The sequence below is a fragment of the Dreissena polymorpha genome, chromosome 16, assembly GCF_020536995.1.
Source record: "Dreissena polymorpha isolate Duluth1 chromosome 16, UMN_Dpol_1.0, whole genome shotgun sequence".
Taxonomy (NCBI): Eukaryota; Metazoa; Mollusca; class Bivalvia; order Myida; family Dreissenidae; genus Dreissena; species Dreissena polymorpha.
In genome coordinates this window covers 7,298,669-7,320,471 of record NC_068370.1, presented here as the reverse complement: position 1 = coordinate 7,320,471, position 21,803 = coordinate 7,298,669, and the positions used below count along the sequence as shown (strand labels likewise).

Sequence of the window (21,803 nt, the reverse complement as noted above, 5' to 3'; positions counted from 1 at the left end):
CTAGGTACAAATGAATACACTTCATTTATTCCATTGGCTGATTTGAGTATAACACCAGAACATTGGAAACATATCCGCGTCTTTGTAACACTGTTTTACTGCATGAAACAATTTTATCTCTAATGAAAAGGCCCAATAGATAGAACAGTTTTACAATCAATTTTCGACATAAATACAGTTTGTGCGTTCACCTTTTATTTTCAGAGAATTACCAGCGCAAAAGCGTTTAACTAAAGGCTATGTTGTCATATTTAGTACTTACTTGCATTGCATTTCAACCCGCGATGTTTCGGGTCAATACGCGGTCATTTTGTGAAAGTCAGAGTTTATATACAGTTCATCACCGGAGTTCGCAAAAGGGGTTGCGATCATTGTGTCTTACTGACAATAACGTAGTGACTGTAATGCATTGCATTCCAATCCGCAAGGTATCAAGGTCAGTTTGCGGTCAGTTGCAGAAATCTTTATATAAACGCCGTCTCGTAAACTTTGTGCACTTGAAGTCTGTTTTGATCAGAAAGATACTAAATAAAGATATTCGGCGATATCATTGTGGTATGTCAATCATCGATTTTTAATATGGTTTCAAAATTTGCATGATAAGGACCGATTTTGATAAAATTAATTAGAAATATTTATCCATTTAGACCAGTTTATTAAGCATGACCACAATAATTCGCTATACTATAATTATGCAATTAAATAAGATTCGAGTATTGCCGGCTGACCTATATGCACTCGTTTATTTTCATGTTTCTTGTGTTTTTCTATTTTGTAAATATAGATATCTGAGTAATAATATCACATAAAGCAAAATAAGCCACGAAATCTGGCGCAACACCCCGTAATTGATTTGCTTATGATGTAGCTAACAACTGCGCAGAAAAAAGGCATCCGCTACTTTTTATCTCATAGAGATAACTTTTGATCGTTCATAAACATCGACCACAATCAACGCCGTATATCTTTTTTTAAAGATATTTCTTGTTTAACATGCCTAGGGAAAATAAGGATAATATGTATTATAATAATTTTGGAAAAACATTAGTATGTATGTTGTACGCATAATATTCACATTCTAAATGGCAGGTTACATTCGGATAAACTTGGAAATTTTACATGCGTGGCAAATGGGGGCCACAGTGTAGTAGATTGTCAGATTGTATCTACAGAATTATTCCCATTTGTTTCTAACTGTAATGTTGAACAATATGATGTTTCTGATCACTTTCCTGTATACTGTCAATTACAGTTTACAGGCTCCCTAAATCACGAAAACCATGATGACGATTCTTCACCAAACGATACTCAAAATTATGACACTTATAAGTGGAATGAAAAATATTGTGATTCATTTCAAAAGATACTGACAGAAAACTTACAAAGATGCCGTGATGAGAATTTAAATTTCATAAATGAAAATGTAAACGATGCTGTGCATACGATTATCTCCATTTACAAAACCGCTGCGGAGGATATGCGCACAATAAGACGCAATTTAAATAAATACCATACTAACCCGCTCTGGTGGGATAGCGCGTGTAGTAAGGCCAAGCGAGAAAAATATTCGTTGCTCAGGCGTTTTCGTTGGTCTAATGAACCGGCCGATTTTCATTTGTACAAAAATGCACGTCGGTCCTTCAAAAACTTATGTCACAAAAAAAAAAATCTATACCAAAATAAACAACGTAAAGTTTTAATTGACTCCCGTAAATATCCGCAGTATTTTTGGTCGGTTATTAAAGGAAATAGGTCCACAGCAACAACTCATGTACCTATTAATCCCAATGAGTGGGTTAGATACTTTCAATCTTTGCTATTTAAAGAATCAGAAAACCCACAACACAATTTTGATGTACATGCAAATGCGTATAATAACGACCAGGCCGATTATATATTAAATTCGCAAATTACAGATGACGAAATAAAAACAAGTGTCAGTAAGCTGAAGCGTGGAAAATCTCAAGGTAAAGACGGGATCGGGGCGGAATTTTACATAAATACTAAACACGTTATAACCCCTATTTTAAACGTACTTTTCAATAAGATTTTATCTTCCGGAAGCTTTCCTGATGCTTGGAGTGAAACTATCATAGTACCTTTATATAAATCGGGTTCGCGAAGTGATCCCTCAAATTACCGAGGTATATCTTTAGTTGACGTTATGTACAAGATATTTGCAGGCATCATAAATGATAGATTAACCAGGTTTGCAAATAAATTAGATTTAATTGATGAGGCGCAAGCTGGGTTTAGAGCAGGATATTCGGTTACCGATAATATGTTTATTTTACAGAGCTTGGTGCAAAAATATATTTCTAAGCCAGTGGGTAGATTCTATGTGTTATATGTGGATTTTTTAAAAGGCATTCGATTCCTTGGTGCATCATAAATTGTTCACATGCTTTATGCGTAAAGGAATCCAGGGCAACGTACTTAAGGTCTTGACCTCGATGTACTCCAAACTTAAAAGTTATGTACGCACGAGCCCCGTCGCAATTTCGAGCCCGTTTGCTTGTAACATCGGCACTAGACAGGGCGACTTGTGCTCGCCGATTATTTTTAGTTTATACATGAATGATCTGTGTTCATTTATTCGACAAAAGTGCGATACCGGAATATTTGTAACAAACGATATCCCTGACATATTTCTATACTTTTCGCTGATGATATTGCAAATTGTGCAGATACTGCTGTAAATCTACAGTTGCAGATAAATGCTATTGTAGAATTTTGTACCTTAACAAGCATGAATTTAAATCTTTAAAAAACTGAGGTCATGGTATTTAGAAATGGGGGTCCATTACGCCATTATGCGGAATGGTATTTCAATAATTGTCCAGTAAATACAACGTCCGTTTATAAATATATGGGCATCCTATATACCCCAAAGCTATGCTGGTCGGCTGCAAAAACTAAATTAGCCGCCCAGGGACGAAAAGCATTATTTGCCATTAAAGAATAACAAATTCCGCTCGGATATTTCTGCTGTACAGAATTCTTTAAATTATTTGATGCCATGGTTACACCAATACTCACATTCGGATCGGAAATCTGGGGATATACATATAGTGATTCAATAGAGCGGGCACACATAGAAGCTTGCAAGTACTTTCTAGGCGTTAAAACTGCGATCAATAACTGTGTAGCTTTAGAAGAATGTGGCCGTTTACCAATGTACATCATTTATCACTCAAAATGCATAAAAGACTGGTGTAAACTTCTCCACATGCCTGATAGAGTCATTAGATGATATTGGAAGGCGAAATTGGACTACGGATGTAAAGGAGCTTCTTTTTAAATATGGGTTCGGCTTTATTTGGCTCTCACAAGATGTTGGTGATATTGATTTATTCATGCTCCTTTTTAAACAACGTTTGACTGATTGTGCAACTCTATCCTGGCACGAAAACATAAATGACTCTTCTAGATGCGATACATACAGGCAATTAAAAAGTTTATTCAACACGGAACGATCTTTAGACATTGCAATGCCATTTCATTGCAGGCAAGCGTTAGCGTGATTTCGTTGTTCGAGCCATATGTTTCAAATAGAGTTAGGTAGACAATAAGGAATACCAAGAAATCTTAGACTATGTGCACATTGTCAATTAGAAAATGAATCCGTAAAAATAGAGGATGAATATAATGTATTTTTTTAATGTTCTAAATGTGCTGAAATTAGGCAAACCTATTTGTATAATTGGTATCATGGCAGGCAAACTATTTCGAATTTCTTTGATCTGTTAAGAAAGGAAAATGAGTTTGTTACTAAAAAATAGCTTTTTATGTTTACCAGTTAATACGTTTTTCACACGGAACGTAATACTTGTAGTTGAAGTATGTTTGTTCGTGTTTTTTTTTCTCCAGTCAAATGATATTGTACAAATATACGTAGGGACAACTCTCTGTATTACATGTATCTGTTTATATATATTATGCATACATGATGTATTATGGGCCGGAGGCCTTTGTTTACAATAAACTTACTTACTATATTGAAGAATGTCATCTCTCAAATTAATAACTCGTTTGCTTATTTGAAACACACGTTTGTCTTAAGTTTTCATTATATATTTCAAGAATCAACAGATACTGATTCAATAATTGACAAAATGATATGGAATAAGATGTGGTGAGTCTTATTTATAAGACGCGCAAACAGTTAAGAGATGCTTTTTATATGGGCTAAATTCTAAATATTACCAATATAAAAAGTAGCTTAATATTTGAGAGCGTCAACAAGTTGGACTAAGATATGGTCAGAATGTGAAACGACTCAACAAATAACAACCATTACTCAATACAATTAATGCTGTACACGCTAGATTTTATCAATTTCAAAACTCCTATCCGATGTTTAAGTTTGTGTAGTGTTTTCACTTTGTTTTTAGATGATCGATGACAAGATAATTAGTTATTTAAATTTGACAGGTTGGTATTTGAAATAATAAACAGTTGGGGACGAATTGTCTGATAATGGAAGACTACATGGTGATGTTTGGGACGAAATGTCTGATAATTAAATAATAGATGGTATTGTTGGGGACGGAATGTCTGATAATGAAAGACTAGATGGTGATGTTGAGGACGGAATGTCTGATAACGAAAGACTAGATGGTGATGTTTGGGACGGAATGTCTAATAATGAAAGACTAGAGTGTGATGTTTTGGACAGAATGCCTGATAATGAAAGACTAGATTGTGATGTTTTGGACGGAATGTCTGATAATAATAGACTAGATTGTGATGTTTTGGACAGAATGCCTGATAATGAAAGACTAGATTGTGGTGTTTTGGACGGAATGTCTGATAATGAAATACTAGGAAGTGATGTTCGGGACAGAATGTCTGATAATGAAAGACTAGATTGCGATGTTTTGGACGGAATGTCTGATAATGAAAGACTTGATGGTGTTGTTTGGGACGGAATGTCTGATAATGAAAAACTAGATGGAGATGTTTGGGACGGAATGTCTGATAATGAAAGACTAGATGGTTATGTTGGGGACGGAATGTCTGATAATGACAGGCTAGATGGTGATGTTTGGGACGGAATGTCTAAAAATGGTAGACTAGATGGTGATGTTTGGGACGGAATGTCTAATAATGAAAGACTAGAAGGCGATTTTTTGGACGGAATGTCTAATAATGAAAGACTAGATGGTGACGTTCGGGACAGAATGTCTAAAAATGGAAGACTAGATGGTGATGTTTGGGACGAAATGTCTGATAATGAAAGACTAGATGGTGATGTTTTGGACGGAATGTCTGACAATGAAAGACTAGATGGTGATGTTTGGGACGGAATTTCTGATAATGAAAGACTAGATGGTGATTTTTGGGACGGAATGTCGAATAACTAAAGACTAGATGGTCATGTTTGGAACGGAATGTCTGATAATGACAGGCTAGATGGTGATGTTGGGGACGGAATGTCTGATAATGACAAACCAGATGGTGATGTTTGGGACGGAATGTCTGTTGACGAAAGACTAAATGGTGATGTTGGGGACGGAATGTCTTATAATGGAATACTAGATGGCGTTGTTTGGGACAGAATGTCTTAAAATAAAAGATCAAATGGTGATGTGTTGGACGGAATGTCTAATAATGGAAGACTAGATATTGATGTTGGGGACGAAATGTCTAATAATGGAAGACTAGATGGTGATTTTGAGTCGGAATGTCTGATAATGAAAGACTAGATGGTGATGTTTGGGACGGAATGTCTGATATTGGAAGATTAGATGGTGATATTTAGGGACAGAATGTCTTATCATGAACAACCAGATCGTGATGTTGGGGACGGAATGTATAATCATGGAAGACTAGATGGTGATGTTGGGGACGGAATGTCTAATAATGAAAGACTAGATCATGATGTTGATGTGAGTAGGGCTTCTAAAGTCATTGACGAAGCCATTACAAAGCTGAATGACTGTGACGTTTTTGAATAAATAGATATAATTTACCTATGGATTGTGGTAGGTAGTGATCGAAACACTTTTGTTTTCAATATAAACTTACAATATGCAATGTATCTCAATGGTATGATATGCTTTAAATAGGCGTAACCTTCGCTCCATCGAGCTCAAATATTTAGTGAAGGGACACAAGTTCAACGAAAATTACTATGTGAATGCTTAAATACAGTGCGCTTCTAGGCGCGTGGCTGTACACACAACATTACAATGGACAACTATCATTCAATCTGCTTTTGAAGAAATCAGTCTTATACAATCAAAGAAATTACCCTTCGTGATTTAATTGTCTTTAAGTTTGGAAGTAAGTCTGTGAAATATTTTACTTATGTGATATACTAGCGAAATTAAGTGTTTGGAGTTGGTTGCTGAAGAATTCAACAAGTACAGTAATGACCTCACTAGTCTGTCTTCTGTAAACCAACTAACTAGATCAAGACTAATATCTGAGAGCGCTTCTGATGCAAAGACGTTGCTTCTTTTGCAGTTAAGGAAAAATACAATCCCTAAATTCTCAAATAATTACAAGATCTATTTTCCTTTGTTTCTCGGTTTCTTAGTTTATATCAACGTCTGACTAGTACTAACTTCGGTTAGCTTTATTGTAAGCACGATTACTATGTTTTTGTCATCTTGTGAGTCTGTATTACGTTCTTCATGAGGTCCTTTTCGAGCCAGAGGCTACATTATGTGTGGACCCGGAATGTGTCCCAGCACTCCTACCTAATTAACTTACTAGACTCACCAACGTTGGGACAAATTATAAATTATAGCTGCATTGTCCAGCTATTTCGTTGTTACTGAAAGATTTTTCAATTTGGTTGTGGTCTTGTGTTGCGGAGATATGCAGGAGTACCTGGAGGAAACCCCACCTGTCCGGTATAGTGGCGATTAACAAAACTCGCATGCTGCCGGGATCGAGAATTGAAACCGGGTCGCCTAGTTGAGAAGCGAGTGTACCAACTACTGTGCAAACCGGACAGTCCAAGACGAAGGATACACCAAAACGTACGATAAACTAAAGCCTCTTTGCTATTTTTCAAAACATAAGGGAGGTGATACTTGCAAATTTGATCAAGTTTATATTTCCGTTCACCAATTTGTTTAAGTATAAGTGCATTTGTTTCACTCTCCTACCAACCGGTGAATTGATTTAAGCTGCCAAGAATGGAAAGCCCCTAAAAGAGAGCTTTTATAAAAAAAAATATATCGCGTAACCGTGTTAATGCAAACGCGGTATGAATAGTTAAAAAGTAAATTCCGCTCATTACTTTGATTACTTAATGGTAGGGCAAAAATACACATTCTGACAAGGTTTCATAACGATTAAGTCAGTAAATGTTGCTTCAAGTGGTTTTAAAGGTTTTTGTTTAGATTTGACAATGGTACACGGACATAACTTGGGCTAGATATTGCCAAGATAAATATTCAGACCACATTTTACCTAGATTGAGTTATAAATGTGGCTTCTTAAGTGGCTACAAGATAAGTATATTATTTGACCTGGACACCTCAATTTGGAACACACCCATATTTTGATTTGGCCTAGATATTGTCAATATAAAAATATGACATGGCGTCATCAAGATTGAGTCATAAATGTGACTTCAAGAGTGGGTATAATGTTTTTCTAAGATTTGACTCAGTGACCTTCTTTGAGCACACATTACACAGAATTGACATTGTCCAATTCTGATTAAGTTTAATCAAGATATAATTATAATGGTTGCTCGAGTATTAACACGATTTTTTAAACTATTTAAGTGTCTTCTGTGTGGTGACAGTGTCCGTCTAAGATTTGACATGATAACTTAGATTTTGATTGTAAGTGACCCGGATTAAAACTAGCTTAGATATTATAGAGATATATCTTCGATCAAGCTTCACGAAGATAGATTCATATATGCAGCTTCTAGAGAGGTAACACTGTTTTGCACGTGCTCTAAGTTGACACCCTTCACCGCACGCCACACGCCACCAGACGCCAAACAGACTAGCCAAAATAACACACTATTTTATTTACTGCATAAAATTACAACTGCGCAATTTATCATAAAATAGGTTTAAACAATCAAAGGCATTTTTTCTTGTAAAAGCCACATAAGTATTTCTGCATATGTTTAAAAGTAAAACACTAACCTGTTTTTGTTTTACAAAATATATTACACATGTACATTGTCATGTCGATGTCATAAAGTCATTGGACGTACAAACTTCTGAATTGTCTGTCAAATACATATACATGTATCAGATTAAATAAGAAACTTGTCAAACATTTGGTAAATCCATCCAACATGCATATCACATTTGTGTCCAGCAGCTCTAAAAGCTAATCAAAAATTTATTTTTTGTCAGATTCACATGACAGTCTGATAAACACAAAACATCACTATATAACATGACAGTGTCATAAAAAGAGTAAAAAAATATTATTGAAGCAAAATTTCTAAGCATTGGCTACGACATTGTTTTTATTCTTTATTCATGCGAGAATAAGTTTCTCACTTGACGGTCTAGGCCAAAAAGTTACCAGTTTATAGCTTTAATGACTTCAAATATATCTTTAATGCATCAGACAGTGACTTTCTTAAATACAATAGTCTTATAAATAACATACCAAAAGACATATTGGAGCTTGTAGACGAGCGTTTTCTAACAGGATCAAGGAAAAAATCATTACTAGATACAATCAAAACTTCGTACCAACCAAATACATTTTTATACAATCTCCAACTATCTGAAATAAAAAATACAAATTCGAATGCGGAAAATAGATGGCAAAATATTTTTCAAAATAAAGAGTTAAATTGGGCAAAGATATACACGCTAGTGTTCAAAACTTGTACGGACACAAATTTAAGATGCTTCCAATATAAATATATTATGCGTTTAACAGCTACAAATACATACCTCTTTCGGTGCAAACTAACGAACTCTAACTTATGTGATCTGTGCAATGAATACGATGAAGATATTGAACACTTGTTTTGGAAATGCCGGGTAGCACAACATTTATGGAACAGATTAGCGGACTACATGTATGATAAAGGCATTTTATTATATTTTAATTACGAATTAATTTGTTTTGGACAGATGGAATATAAAAAAAACATGCAAACAATTAATTTCATCATTTATTTAATGAAATATTATATATTTAAATTGAAAACAATGCACCAACCATATTATTTCAACAATTTCCTTACATTCCTAAAATTACGCTTTGATATAGAACAAGAAATATCCCTAAAAAACGATAATCTTGAACAATTTAATACAATTTATCAGAGATTACTTGACGGTCAGTTCTGAGCTTCCAGCTTCTCCTTCTTTTTATTTCTTTCTTACTTTTTACTTTCTTTTGTTAAATCTTCATATTGCACAATGACATAAATAATAACCTATGGTTAAACCACAATTATCACTATTTTTCCATGCGGAGTGGGTATATTTTGAAGAAAAAATATTTAAAAAAACAACATTCTAGTGTACGTGCATATGCACCCATAACTGTATTGTTATCTTGTTGAAGGAAAAAATGTTTGCAATATATGTACATGTATAATGTTTGCTTTTTTTAGTTATATTAAATAAAAAGAAATAAAAAATGTTACCAGTGTTTACGGAGACAGTAAGAAGCATTGTTTTCTGGACATTGTTTGAATGTCTTATATTTGGTATTTATAAACATATTTCAAAATATTGTTATTTTATTTTGCGTTAACAAGACATTCAAGAAAAAAATGGAAAAAAAACAACAACAAATATTCACGATCATTCTCGGAAATAGACGAAGTAACCGGATATGGTATTTCACTGCGCAGATCGAGCGCGCAAATCGAGCGCGAAAAAGTCTACGTGAGACAAAATACACAATCTGTACACCGTTCTTTATCATGGTAAATGGATTTTCTTTTGTATACACATTACAAAGGAAGTATGAGTGTTTTCCTGATCTGTTAATTATGTAATACAAAGCTATTTTAGGCTATTGAAAGTGATTTATTTGACGCCAACAATAACAGTTTTTTTGCGGCCATGTTGTTGTTGTTGTATATCTTCACCGCCTATGTGGACAAACCTTACCAGATCTGTCGAGTTGAACAAAATGTTCAAACAAAACTCAACCGCTAGGGAAAATCCGTATGCATTCGGACAAAGGGAGAAATTCGGACAATACTTCTTCACAAGCACACTAAATCTAGCCACAGGCATTCAGCGCATACAGTGCATACAGCGCTTTGAATTTAGATTGATTTATAATTTCATTTAATTGCTCAGCTGTTTTAAGTGACTCTCTCATCTATGAAATATAATACGATCTCACACTGAAATAACACAAACATATATTCAATATCCACAGATAGTGGTATTGTATGTAACTTGCCAATAAATGACAAAACTGTTTACAAATTTTAAATCGTCATTATCGCCACTAAGGCTCGATTAGTCATTGTCAGCTCAGGTAAAACTTTTATCTGAAAATCTTAAAGCCACATAAATACTAAAAATCAACGAATATTTCATAAGATAATTCGTAAAATAAGTTAACCCATATAAAATAAGTGTTTCTTAAAGCAATAGCTGAAATGTCAACGCTAGTTGTGTTATTGCAACAAAGATTTAACGAGATACAAAACGCTCGTTTTTAATTTTTGTGTCACAATATATTCCATGTGAATTACTAGCGACGATGTACGAACATTTACGATATAAATATATATATATATATATCGGAACAAAGTACCTGCAGCATTAATATATCTTTCTCGCTTTCATACACTTATGCAGTATGATACCAATGTCGCTCCGATGTACCTTATCTCGGCAATCGGAACCTTCAGCAGTATGATATCTGTCTCAATTTTATGTACTTACGCATACTGGTATGTATCTCGCTAATATGTTCTTTCAGTGGTATGATATATATTTGCCACTATATACCTTCAGCGGTTATGTATGTATCTCGCCTATATAAAACCACAGTCGTGTGTCATCGTGGTTTTAGGAATAGGGTGTCCGCCTAGCGACCGGGATATTACTTGTTCAATCCCCACTGCGGGAGCGTTATTTAGATCTACCCCAAAGACACCAAGTTCTAGGACTCCAGAGTATTTCAATAGTCTGAGACTTTCGATTAAAAAAAAGAAAATAGATTTAAACTTAACTCCACCATAATGACATATATCACGCCATCACGCCACTATAAACAGTAATTTATACCTTCAGCAATATGATATATTTCTCGTTACTTTAACATACACCCCTGCCAGAATAATAAATATCTTGTTACTCTAATGTGTGTAAAGTTGACACTGACATCGACAATCGACATTCGACATTCGAATATCGAGCTGGGATGAATTTCGAGCTAGCTCAGAAATCGATATTCGGCACTAGTCCCGATTATCGAGCTAGGGCGAATGTCGAGCCAGCTCTGACATCGACATTCGGCACTAGTCCCGAATATCGAGCTGGGGCGGATGTCGAGCCAGCTCTGACATCGACATTCGACACTAGTCCCGAATATCGAGCTGGGGAGAATGTCGCGCAATTTCTGATATCGATATTCGGAAATAGGCAGGAATATCGAGCTTGTGCGAAAATCGAGCCTGCTCTGACATCGACATTCGGCACTAGTCCCGAATATCGAGCTGGGGCGAAGGTCGAGCCGGCTCTGTCATCGATATTCGGAACAAGGCCGGAATATCGAGCGGGGGCGGATGCCGAGCCAGCTCTGACATCGACATTCGTCACTAATCCCGAATATCTAGCTGTGGCGAATGTCGAGCCAGCTCTGACATCGATATTCGGTACTTCTCCCGAATATCGAGATGGGGCGAATGTAGAGCCAGATCTGACATTGACATTCGGCAAACGTCCCGAATATCGAGCAGGGGCGAATCTCGAGCCAGCTCTGACATCGTCATTCGGCAAAAGTGCCGAATATCGAGCATGGGCAAATCTCGAGCCAGCTTTGACATCGACATTCGGCACTAGTCCCGGGTATTGAGCTGTGGTGACTGTCGATCCAGCTCTGACATCGATATTCGGCACTAGGCCGGAATATCGAGCTGGTGTGAATGTTGAGCCAGCTCTGACATCGACATTCGGCGCTTGTACCGAATATCGAGCTTGGGCGAATTTCGAGCCAGCTCTTACATCAAAATTCGGCACTAGTCCCGAATATCGAGCTGGACGAATGTCGAGTTAGCTCTGACATCGACATTCGGCCCTAGTCCCGGATATCGTGCAAGCGAATGTCGAGAAAGCTCTGACATTAGGCAAACATCTTAAATATCAAGCTAAGGCGAATGTCAAGCCAGCTCTGACATTGACATTCGGCACTAGTCCCGAATATCGAGCTGTGGCGAATGTCGATCAAGCTCTGACATAACCATTCGGCAAAAATAACGAATCTCGGGCTGGGGCGAATGTCGAGCCTGTTTGAGCATCGACATTCGGCACTTGTTTCGAATATCGAGCTGGGGCGAATGTCGAGCCAGCTCTGACATCGACATTCGGCACTTGTCCCGAATATCGAGCTGGGGAGAATGTCTCGCAAGCTCTGACATCAACATTCGACACTAGTCCCGAATATCAAGCTGGATCGAATGACGAGCCAGCTCTGATATCGACATTCGGCACTAGTCCCGAATATCGAACTGGGGTGAATTTCGAGCCAGCTCTGATATCGATATTCGGCACTAGTCCCGAATATCGAACTGGAGTGAATGTCGAGCCATCTCTGACATCAACATTCGACACTAGTCCCGAATATCAAGCTGGATCGAATGTCGAGCCAGCACTGACATCGACATTCGGCAAAAGTCTCGAATATCGAGCTGGGGTGAATGTCGAGCCAGATCTGACATCGACATTCGGCAAAAGTCTCGAATATCGAGCTTGGGCGAATGTCGAGCCAGCTCTGACATCGACATTCGGCAAAAGTCTCGAATATCGAGCTTGGGCGAATGTCGAGCCAGCTCTGACATCGACATTCGGCAAAAGTCTCAAATATCGAGCTTGGGTGAATGTCAAGCCAGCTCTGACATCGACATTCGGCAAAAGTCTCGAATATCGAGCTAGGGTGAATGTCGAGTCAGCACTGACATCGACATTCGGCAAAAGTTTCGAATATCGAGCTGGAGTGAATGTCGAGCCAGCTCTTACATCGATATTCGGCAAAAGTCTCGAATATCGAGCTGGGCGAATGTCGAGCCAGATCTGACATCGACATTCTGCAAAAGTCCCGAATATCGAGCTTGGGCGAATGTCGAGCCAGCGCTGACATCGACATTCGGCAAAAGTCTCGGATATCGAGGTGGGCGAATGTCGAGCCAGATCTGACATCGACATTCGGCAAAAGTCTCGAATATCGAGCTGGGCGAATGTCGAGTCAGATCTGACATCGACATTCGGCAAAGTCCCGAATATCGAGCTTGGGCGAATGTCGAGCCAGCTCTGATATCGACATTGAACACCAGGTCGGAATATCGAGCTGGGGGCGAATATCGAGCCAGCTCTGACATAAACATTCGGCACTAGTCCCGAATATCATATCGAGCTGTGGCGAATGTCGAAACAGCTCTGACATCGACCTTAGGCACTAGTTTAAAATATCTAGCTGAGGCGGATGTCGAGCCAGCTCTGACATCGACATTCGGCAGCAGTCCCGAATATCGAGCTGGGAAGAATTCCGAGCCAGCTCTGACATCGGCATTCGGCACTAGTCCCGAATATCGAGCTGGAGAGAATGTCGCTACAGTTCTTACATCGACATTCGGTACTAGTCCCGAATATCGAGTTGGGGCGAATGTCGAGCCTGCTCTGACAAAGGCATTCGACACTAGTCCTGATTATCTAGCCTGGGCGAATAGTCCTGATTATCTAGCCTGGGCGAATGTCGAGCCAGCTCTGACATCGACATTCGGCAAAAATATCGAATATCTAGCTGGGACGAATGTCGAGCCAGTTCTTCCATCGACATTCGGCACTAGACCCGAATATCGAGCTGGGGCGAATGTCAACCCAGCTCTGATGTCGACATTCGGCACTAGTCCGGAATATCGCGCCTTGGCGAATGTCGAGCCAGCTCTGACATGGACATTCGGCACTAGTTTTAAATATCTAGCTCGGACGGATGTCGAGCCAGCTCTTACATCGAAATTCGGCAGCGGTCCCGAATATCGAACTGGGGTTAATGCCGAGCCAGCTCTGACATCAACATTCGGCAAAAATAATTTGATGCAGAAACTAAGAATTGTAATTAAAAATAAGTTCCGGACGATGAAATAAAAAATATCCAAATGCTCGAAATGTTATTTAATATAACTTTTTTCATTTTTTCATTACATAGTTAACCAACAACGACTGTGTTGTATTTAACTGGGGCTGACTTGGCTGTACGAGGAAACTGTCCATGCCAACACGGGCGTGTGACAATGCACGCCGGGGTTGAACCTCAAAGTGCAATATACTACTCACCACACCATGCGGTCAAACGCACTTTAGGATCAAAATCGGGAATTGACCCCATAGTGCGCTACTTATCAACGCACTTTGGAATAAACAGTACTGCAAATGTCAGCTTTGCATTGTTTAATACATCTCTTTGAAATAAAAAATACATTATAAATAAACGTGTATCTATTTTTAGACTTTGCATACAGGCTAATGCCACATTCTTAAAATTCAAGCATTAATTGAAACCAATTGCTTGACGTCACAGCTTTACACATTTTGCTTGTCTGTAATCTGAGACCGCCAATCCTTCAGTTTGTGTCATCGATACGAAGGTAATGCGCTTCTAGGAACCATCCAAAATAGAAGATCACAATATTTTCAGTAATTGTTTCGAACAGTAAGAACGTCATTTTCAAAATTCGCTTTACATAATAGCTTTACTAAGTTAATTTAAGGCGTTCTGACACAGCTTAATAAATTCATTTGTGAAGGAATTTGTATCGATTTCTAACGCGCACACAAGGTATTTCTGATATTTGTTGGTGTTAATACGTACTTTTTGCGATATTATGCATTCTAAAAGTGTTTAATAACATGTATCGGCTATGTATTAGCTTTGAATGTGTCTCAAGATAAAGCAATTATGTATAAACGTATAATACTTTATAAACGTTTCATTATTGAAACAGGATATATGACAAAGAGAATATGGCCCTTCGACTTTTTAAAATCAGATTACTGTATATAATGTACAAACAAGTCATGATAAAATTTAAACTAATAAAACACATACGTGATGTTCCGTTTGAAGAGTTTGTCAGTAGCGTTTTCTTTTCTCTTTTGCCCGACTTGTGAAAATAGGCCGTAATAATCAGTTTATATGACTATGTAACACTGCAAATCGATTTCAAATGTATCGCCCTTGACTATCGTTTTCGGAACACATGTTCGCGTAGTTCGTTTTAAATTTCGAATAAACACTTGAATTATAAGTTTGACCAGTGCGTTCATAACAGCATAAACGCACACAACTTAAAGTTTATATCCTTAAATTAATTTCATTTCATAGTTTACCAACAAGTGAGACGGTGTTATACTTTACTGGGGCTGACTTGGCTGTACGAGGAAACTGTCCATACCAACACGGGCCTGTGACAACGCACTCGGGGTTTGAACCTCAAAGTGCGATATACTTCACCACGCCCTGCGGTCAAACGCTCTTTGGGGTTAAAATCGGGAAATTAATCCCAAAGCGCGCTACTTATCAGCGCGCTTTGGGTTAAACAGTACCGCAAATGTCAGCTTTGTATTGTTTATAAAATTTGCTTGAAATAAAAAATACATTGTAAATACAGTTGTATCTTTTTAAAACTTTGCATACATGCTAATGGCACATTACCAGCTTTCTACAGTATATAGTCGTAATTCCCTTAAAGCAGTACATATGTTTAATGTATACAGTTGTATGTGTAAATGCAATAAAGTTATATGCGATACTGTATTTAAATATAATTAAAAAATATACTGTAAAATACTTTTATGGCTGCTCGTGGATAAAGGACCTTCTATTAAAATCTTAGCTGAAAATTTAAACACCATCATATAAACCAATCAAATTTTTTCTGACACATATTGAAAAGTTTAAGTACAATATTCAGACAAATCGTTTAAAAACGAAAATATCTGGGATTAAAAGTCCCCAGGCGGTCAATTTTATCAAGGGCATAATTTTAAAATTTAAATGAAGTAAATTCATTAATTTAATAATTTTATTGGTTTTAATTACAAACTTGCTTTTTGTCTTTCATTAATTTCATGTTCCATACTGAAATTTAGAAGAGCAAAGTTATATGTGTAAATTAATAAAGGCACAGTTTGCCTGCGATATCTGGCCAAATTCCTCTTCATACTTAATGAACGTTTAGAAGTCGCAGATTATTAATTTATGTGTTTATTTTCTATAAAACGGGGTATGCAAATTGAAAAGCCGAACCGGTATTCTAAAAGTATCTTCAAGAAAATCTTAGACAATTATTAAAATTCAATAATTTGGTTAAACAGATTGCTGTTTTGTGCATCTGCTTTTGTTGGCATTATGTCCTTCTTTTTCTGAAAGTATGCTTAATTTCTTTAGTTTTCCATTTTGTAAGACTTATCTTGACCATTGTGCACAACAATATCGATCCGAACTTTTTGTATGATAAAAATTTAGTTTAATTTAGTTTTACCTTTTGAATACCAGACCTGATCGTTTGAGATATTCGTCCCAGCTCAGTATTCGCCCCAGCTCGATATTCACCCAAGCGCAATATTCGGGACTAGTGCCGAATGTCGATGTCAAGGCTTGCTCCATATTCGCTTCAGATCGATATTCGGGACTCTTGTCTAAAGTCGATGTCAGAGCTGGGTCGAAATTCGCCCCAGCTCGTTATTCGGGACAAGTGCCGAATGTCGATGTCAGAGCTGGCTCCATATTCGCTCCTGATCGATATTCGGGACTCTTGTCTAAAGTCGATGTCAGAGCTAGGTCGAAATTCGCCCCAGCTCGATATTCGGGACAAGTGCCGAATGTCGATACATAGCTGGCTCGACATTCGCCCTATTTCGATATTCGGGACTGCTGCTGAATGTCGATGTCAGAGCTGGCTCAATATTCGCCCCAGCTCGATATTCCTGAATTTTGACGAATGCCGATGGCAGAGCTGGCTCTACATTCGCCCCAGCTCGATATTCGGGATTAGTGCCTGGCTCGACATTCGCCCAAGCTCGATATGCGGAACTAGTTCCGAATGTCGATGTCAGAGCAGGCTCGACATTCGCCTCAGCTCTATATTCCGGACTATTGCCGAATGTCGATGTCCGAGCTGGCTCGCCATTCGCCCCAGATTGATATTCGGGTCAAGCGTCAAATCTCGATGTCAGAGCTTGCTCGACATTTGCCCCAGCTCGATATTCGAGACTTTTGCCGAATTGATGTCAGAGCTGGCTCGACATTCGCCCAAGCTCGATATTCGGGACGAGTGTCGAATGTCGATATCAGAGCTGGCTCGATATTTGCCCCAGTTCGATATTAGGGACTAGTACCGAATGTCGATGTCAGAACTTGCTCGACATTCCCCCAGCTCGATATTCGGGACTAGTGCCAAATGTCGATGTCAGAGCTGGCTTGACATTCGGCCAGCTTGATATTCGGGACTTTTGCCGAATGTCGATGTCATAGCTTGCTCGACATTCGCCCCAGCTCAATATTTGGGACTCATGCCGAATGTCGATGTCAGAGCTGTTTCGACATTCGCACCATCTCTATATTCCGGACTAATGCCCACTGTAGATGTCGGAGCTTGCTCGACATTCGCCCAGCTCGTTATTTGGGACTTATGCCGTATGTCGATGTCAGAGCTGTTTCGACATTCGCACCATCTCTATATTCCGGACTAATGCCCAATGTTGATGTCAGAGCTGGCTCGACATCGCACCAGCTCGATATTCTGGACTAGTGTCGAATGTTGATGTCAGAGCTGGCTCGACATTTGCCCAGCTCGATATCCGGAATTTTTGCCGAATGTCGGTTTAAGAGCTGGCTCGACATTCGCCCCAGCTCGATATTCGGGACTAGTATCGAATGTTGATGTCAGAGCTGGCTCGATATTTCCCCCAGCTCGGTATTCGGGACTAGTATCGAATGTTGATGTCAGATCTGGATCAAAATTCGCTCCACTCGATATTCGGGACCAGTACCGAATGTCGATGTTAGAGCTGGCTGGACATTCGCCCCATCACGATATTCGGGACTAGTGCCGAATGTCGATATCAGAGCTGGCTCGACATTCGCCCCTGCTCGATATTCGAGACTAGTGTCGAATGTCTATGTCAGAGAGCTGGCTCAACATTCGCCCCAGCTCGATATTCGGGACTAGTGTCGAAAGTCGATGTAAGAACCGGCTGATTATTAGCCCCATCTCGATATTCGGGACTTTTGCCTAATGTCGATATCCCAGCTCGGTATTTGGGACTAGTGCCGAATGTCGTTGTTAGAGCTGGCTCGACATTCGCTCCAGCTGGACTTCGCGCACCTGTTTCATTATCATCGTAATCATCATCATCATCATCATCATCATCATCATCATCATCATCATCATCATCATCATCATCATCATCATCATCATCATCATCATCATCATCATCATCATCATCCGCTTCCTCCTCCTTCTTCTTCTTCTCCTCATCTTCCTCCTCCTCCTCATTATCATCGTCATAATCATCATCATCATCTTCTTCTTCTTCTGAATTATCATCTGAATTATCATCTGCATTATTATTTTTACTTCTTCTTCTTCTTATTTTATTAAAAAGTAGTGGTAGATGACAACAGTTATGCCATTACAGGTCGTACATAGTTTTGGGAATTAAATGTTTTCGGAAACAATTGTCGTTTTACGTCTCACATAATTTTAGCATTTATGACGGATTGAACGACGCACTTTACACATGTTTCAGGTACCGCAAAATGGGTGAGTGGATTACAAACTTGGTCTTAATTCTGACCTTCTTTTATCACATTTCGACCGCCGAACGTTGTGAGCTGGAAATGAAGGAATGTGTCTTTCATTTTGAAATTACATATCGACTTACAATGATGAATGATACGATACTGGTCTATCCCTACAATGGAAGCTTGTACGCATATAACGTAACCGACCCATCAGTAGCTGAACCCGTACCGCCTGAAAATGTGATAACAGGTGATGGATGGGAGAATCCAAGACTTGTAACTGTTGTCAACGGCAAACTCCCAGGTCCAGATATAATCGTATATGAGGGGCAAGACGTTGTGGTGCATGTCAAGAACGGAATGCGAAGCGAGGGGACTACCATTCATTGGCATGGCCTGCCCCAGGTCGGAACGCCATGGATGGACGGTGTCCCGTATGTCACACAATGTCCGATACTACCAGGACAGTCATTTACCTATTTGTTTAAAGCCGAATCAAAGGGAACATACTGGTGGCACTCGCACGTCGGAACACAGAGAACGAATGGTTTATTCGGAGCTTTTATAATCAAAGAAAGGACCGAGACGAGCACAGAAGATTTAATACTTCAAATAAATGACTGGAACCATGACATGTATTCTGATATGGAAATTATTAAAGATAAATACCGCGGATATGATGGAAGAATACCGTGGCCTACAAAACGTTCTCTTGACAATAGTGGGTTGCATATTAGCCCTATACATGCCGGCCTCATCAACGGAAGGGGACGATATTACGATACGAATGGCACTGACAATGGCGCTCCACTGACCATTTTCAACGTCAAGTTAGGCACAAAGTATCGTTTCCGAGTTATTGGAACTAGTTCAACGAATTCTTTCAGAGTATCTGTCGATGGTCACACATTGACTGTTGTTGCATCTGATGGTTATGACCTAGATCCAGTGGATGTGGAATCATTTGTCATCAATCCCGGCGAGAGGTTTGACTTCGAGATCATGGCCAATCAGCCTGTCGGTAACTATTGGATACGTGGGATTACTTTAGAGAAAGGACAAAACCACCGAGCAGACGCGATTCTACATTATATAAACGCCTCTACGTCTCAGCCCCAAACCAGCCGACATGTGTGTACCGCAACAAAACATGCAAAGTGTTGAATTGTCCGTTCACATATTATCCAGAAAACTACACCGAATGTGTCAAATTAGACGAATTAAAATCGGCACCGTCCGGTAAGCCCGCCCCTATATTTGAGCCTGGTAGGTCTAAAGAATTTTTTCTTAATTTTGGGTTTCCATCCTCAGTAAACGGTAGATCGTTTGACACTCCTGATGTTAATCCTCTTTTGCAACCAAAAGAATGGTCTTCCCCTTGCACATCCCCACAGTGTGGCGATGACCATTTGTGCAAATGTACCCATGCGTTAGAAATAGGTAATAATGATACTGTTCAAATCGTCTTCTTTAATATGGGTAGAGGAAAAGGTGCTTCTCATCCGGTACACATGCACGGGCATTCTTTTTATGTGTTGAAAATGGGATATGGGCAGTACAATTCGACTACAGCGGAAATCATAGGCGATAATCCAGATATAAATTGTACAGGCCCAGGTAAAGATTCTAAAAAATCATTTTGCACCAATGCTACATGGAGTAATTCTTCATGGCTCAACGGAAACGTTCCTAACATAGAATTGAATCATCCCCTACGAAAAGATACGATAATCGTACCAACTGGAGGATATGTTGTTCTTCGTATTAAAGCTGATAACCCGGGTTTGTGGAATATGCATTGCCACATTGAACCACACCTCCTCGGCGGAATGCAGATGCTCATCAACGAGTCGTTTGCAGACATCCCCAAAGCGCCAAACTGGATACCTGATTGTTTTTCGTACCCCGCATCACCGTACAGAATGGGCCTCATAAAGAACTGCCAAACAAACCAATGTAACTATATTTTCATTTCTTTTTCGTATTTCATATAACAGCAAATCGCGGTTGTTGAGAGGTTAATCTCGAATTAAATATAAAAAACCGTTGTTTTTTGCCTTGGCAAAAACTAAGAGACAAAACCAAACCACATTGAATCAGTAATCTGAAAATAAAAAAAAAAACAAACATTTCCAAAACAATTCGCTTAAAACAAACACAAGTTATTTGCATTTCCGATAAATATTAGTCAACTTGTTTATTTATAGACACGCTACCATGTGTAGCCTATGTTTATTAAATATTTATATTGAAAACTGTTACTTCTGGTACTTAATAATGTTATCATTTTCCAATCACATCTGATTGTCTTTCTTCCAGCAAACCAGAACGATGCACTGCCAGTCGGCCAAGTGACCACAGAAAACCATCCTGGCCTTCTTATCGCCATTCTTGTGATGCAAATCATTATGATGCTGGTTGTCAGTTTCGCGTGCTTCAGACAGCGCAACTATTCAACGTGTGCAGTCTGCAAAGGACATGACGAGCCCGGAATCAGTTTGGAACAGCAATAGACAATTCAGTTTTGGTGGATATTTTTAAAGGCTATTCTCCAGATATATAGGAAAGGAATTTTTATCAGAAATTAGCCCTACGGGGAGATCGTTTTACTTGAGTTAAACGATGGTTTTGTAAACTTAGTCATAATTTTTGCCCCTGCATTCAGGTTTTATTGTCCAAACGTTTGTTATTAGTATATATACAGCATCTTATTAGATATCGTATTGTTATCACATTTTTATAAGAAGTGTGTAACTAAACTCATTTTGGCGACGACATAGATTCTTGCATAACATAAACATAGAAACACCTGTTAAAATGTCATATATGACGTCATCGGGATTGTATTTATTCGTAACCTT

General features: G+C 38.7%; 1 protein-coding gene across 1 annotated transcript; it reads left to right on the top strand.

Moving 5' to 3' along the window:
* Positions 1-19,086: 19,086 nt before the first annotated feature.
* Positions 19,087-21,455, top strand: LOC127862804 (uncharacterized). Its single transcript, XM_052402072.1, is given in 4 exon segments — positions 19,087-19,376; positions 19,830-20,080; positions 20,083-20,898; positions 21,262-21,455. Coding segments are annotated over 4 exon segments (1,551 nt in total).
* Positions 21,456-21,803: the final 348 nt, after the last annotated feature.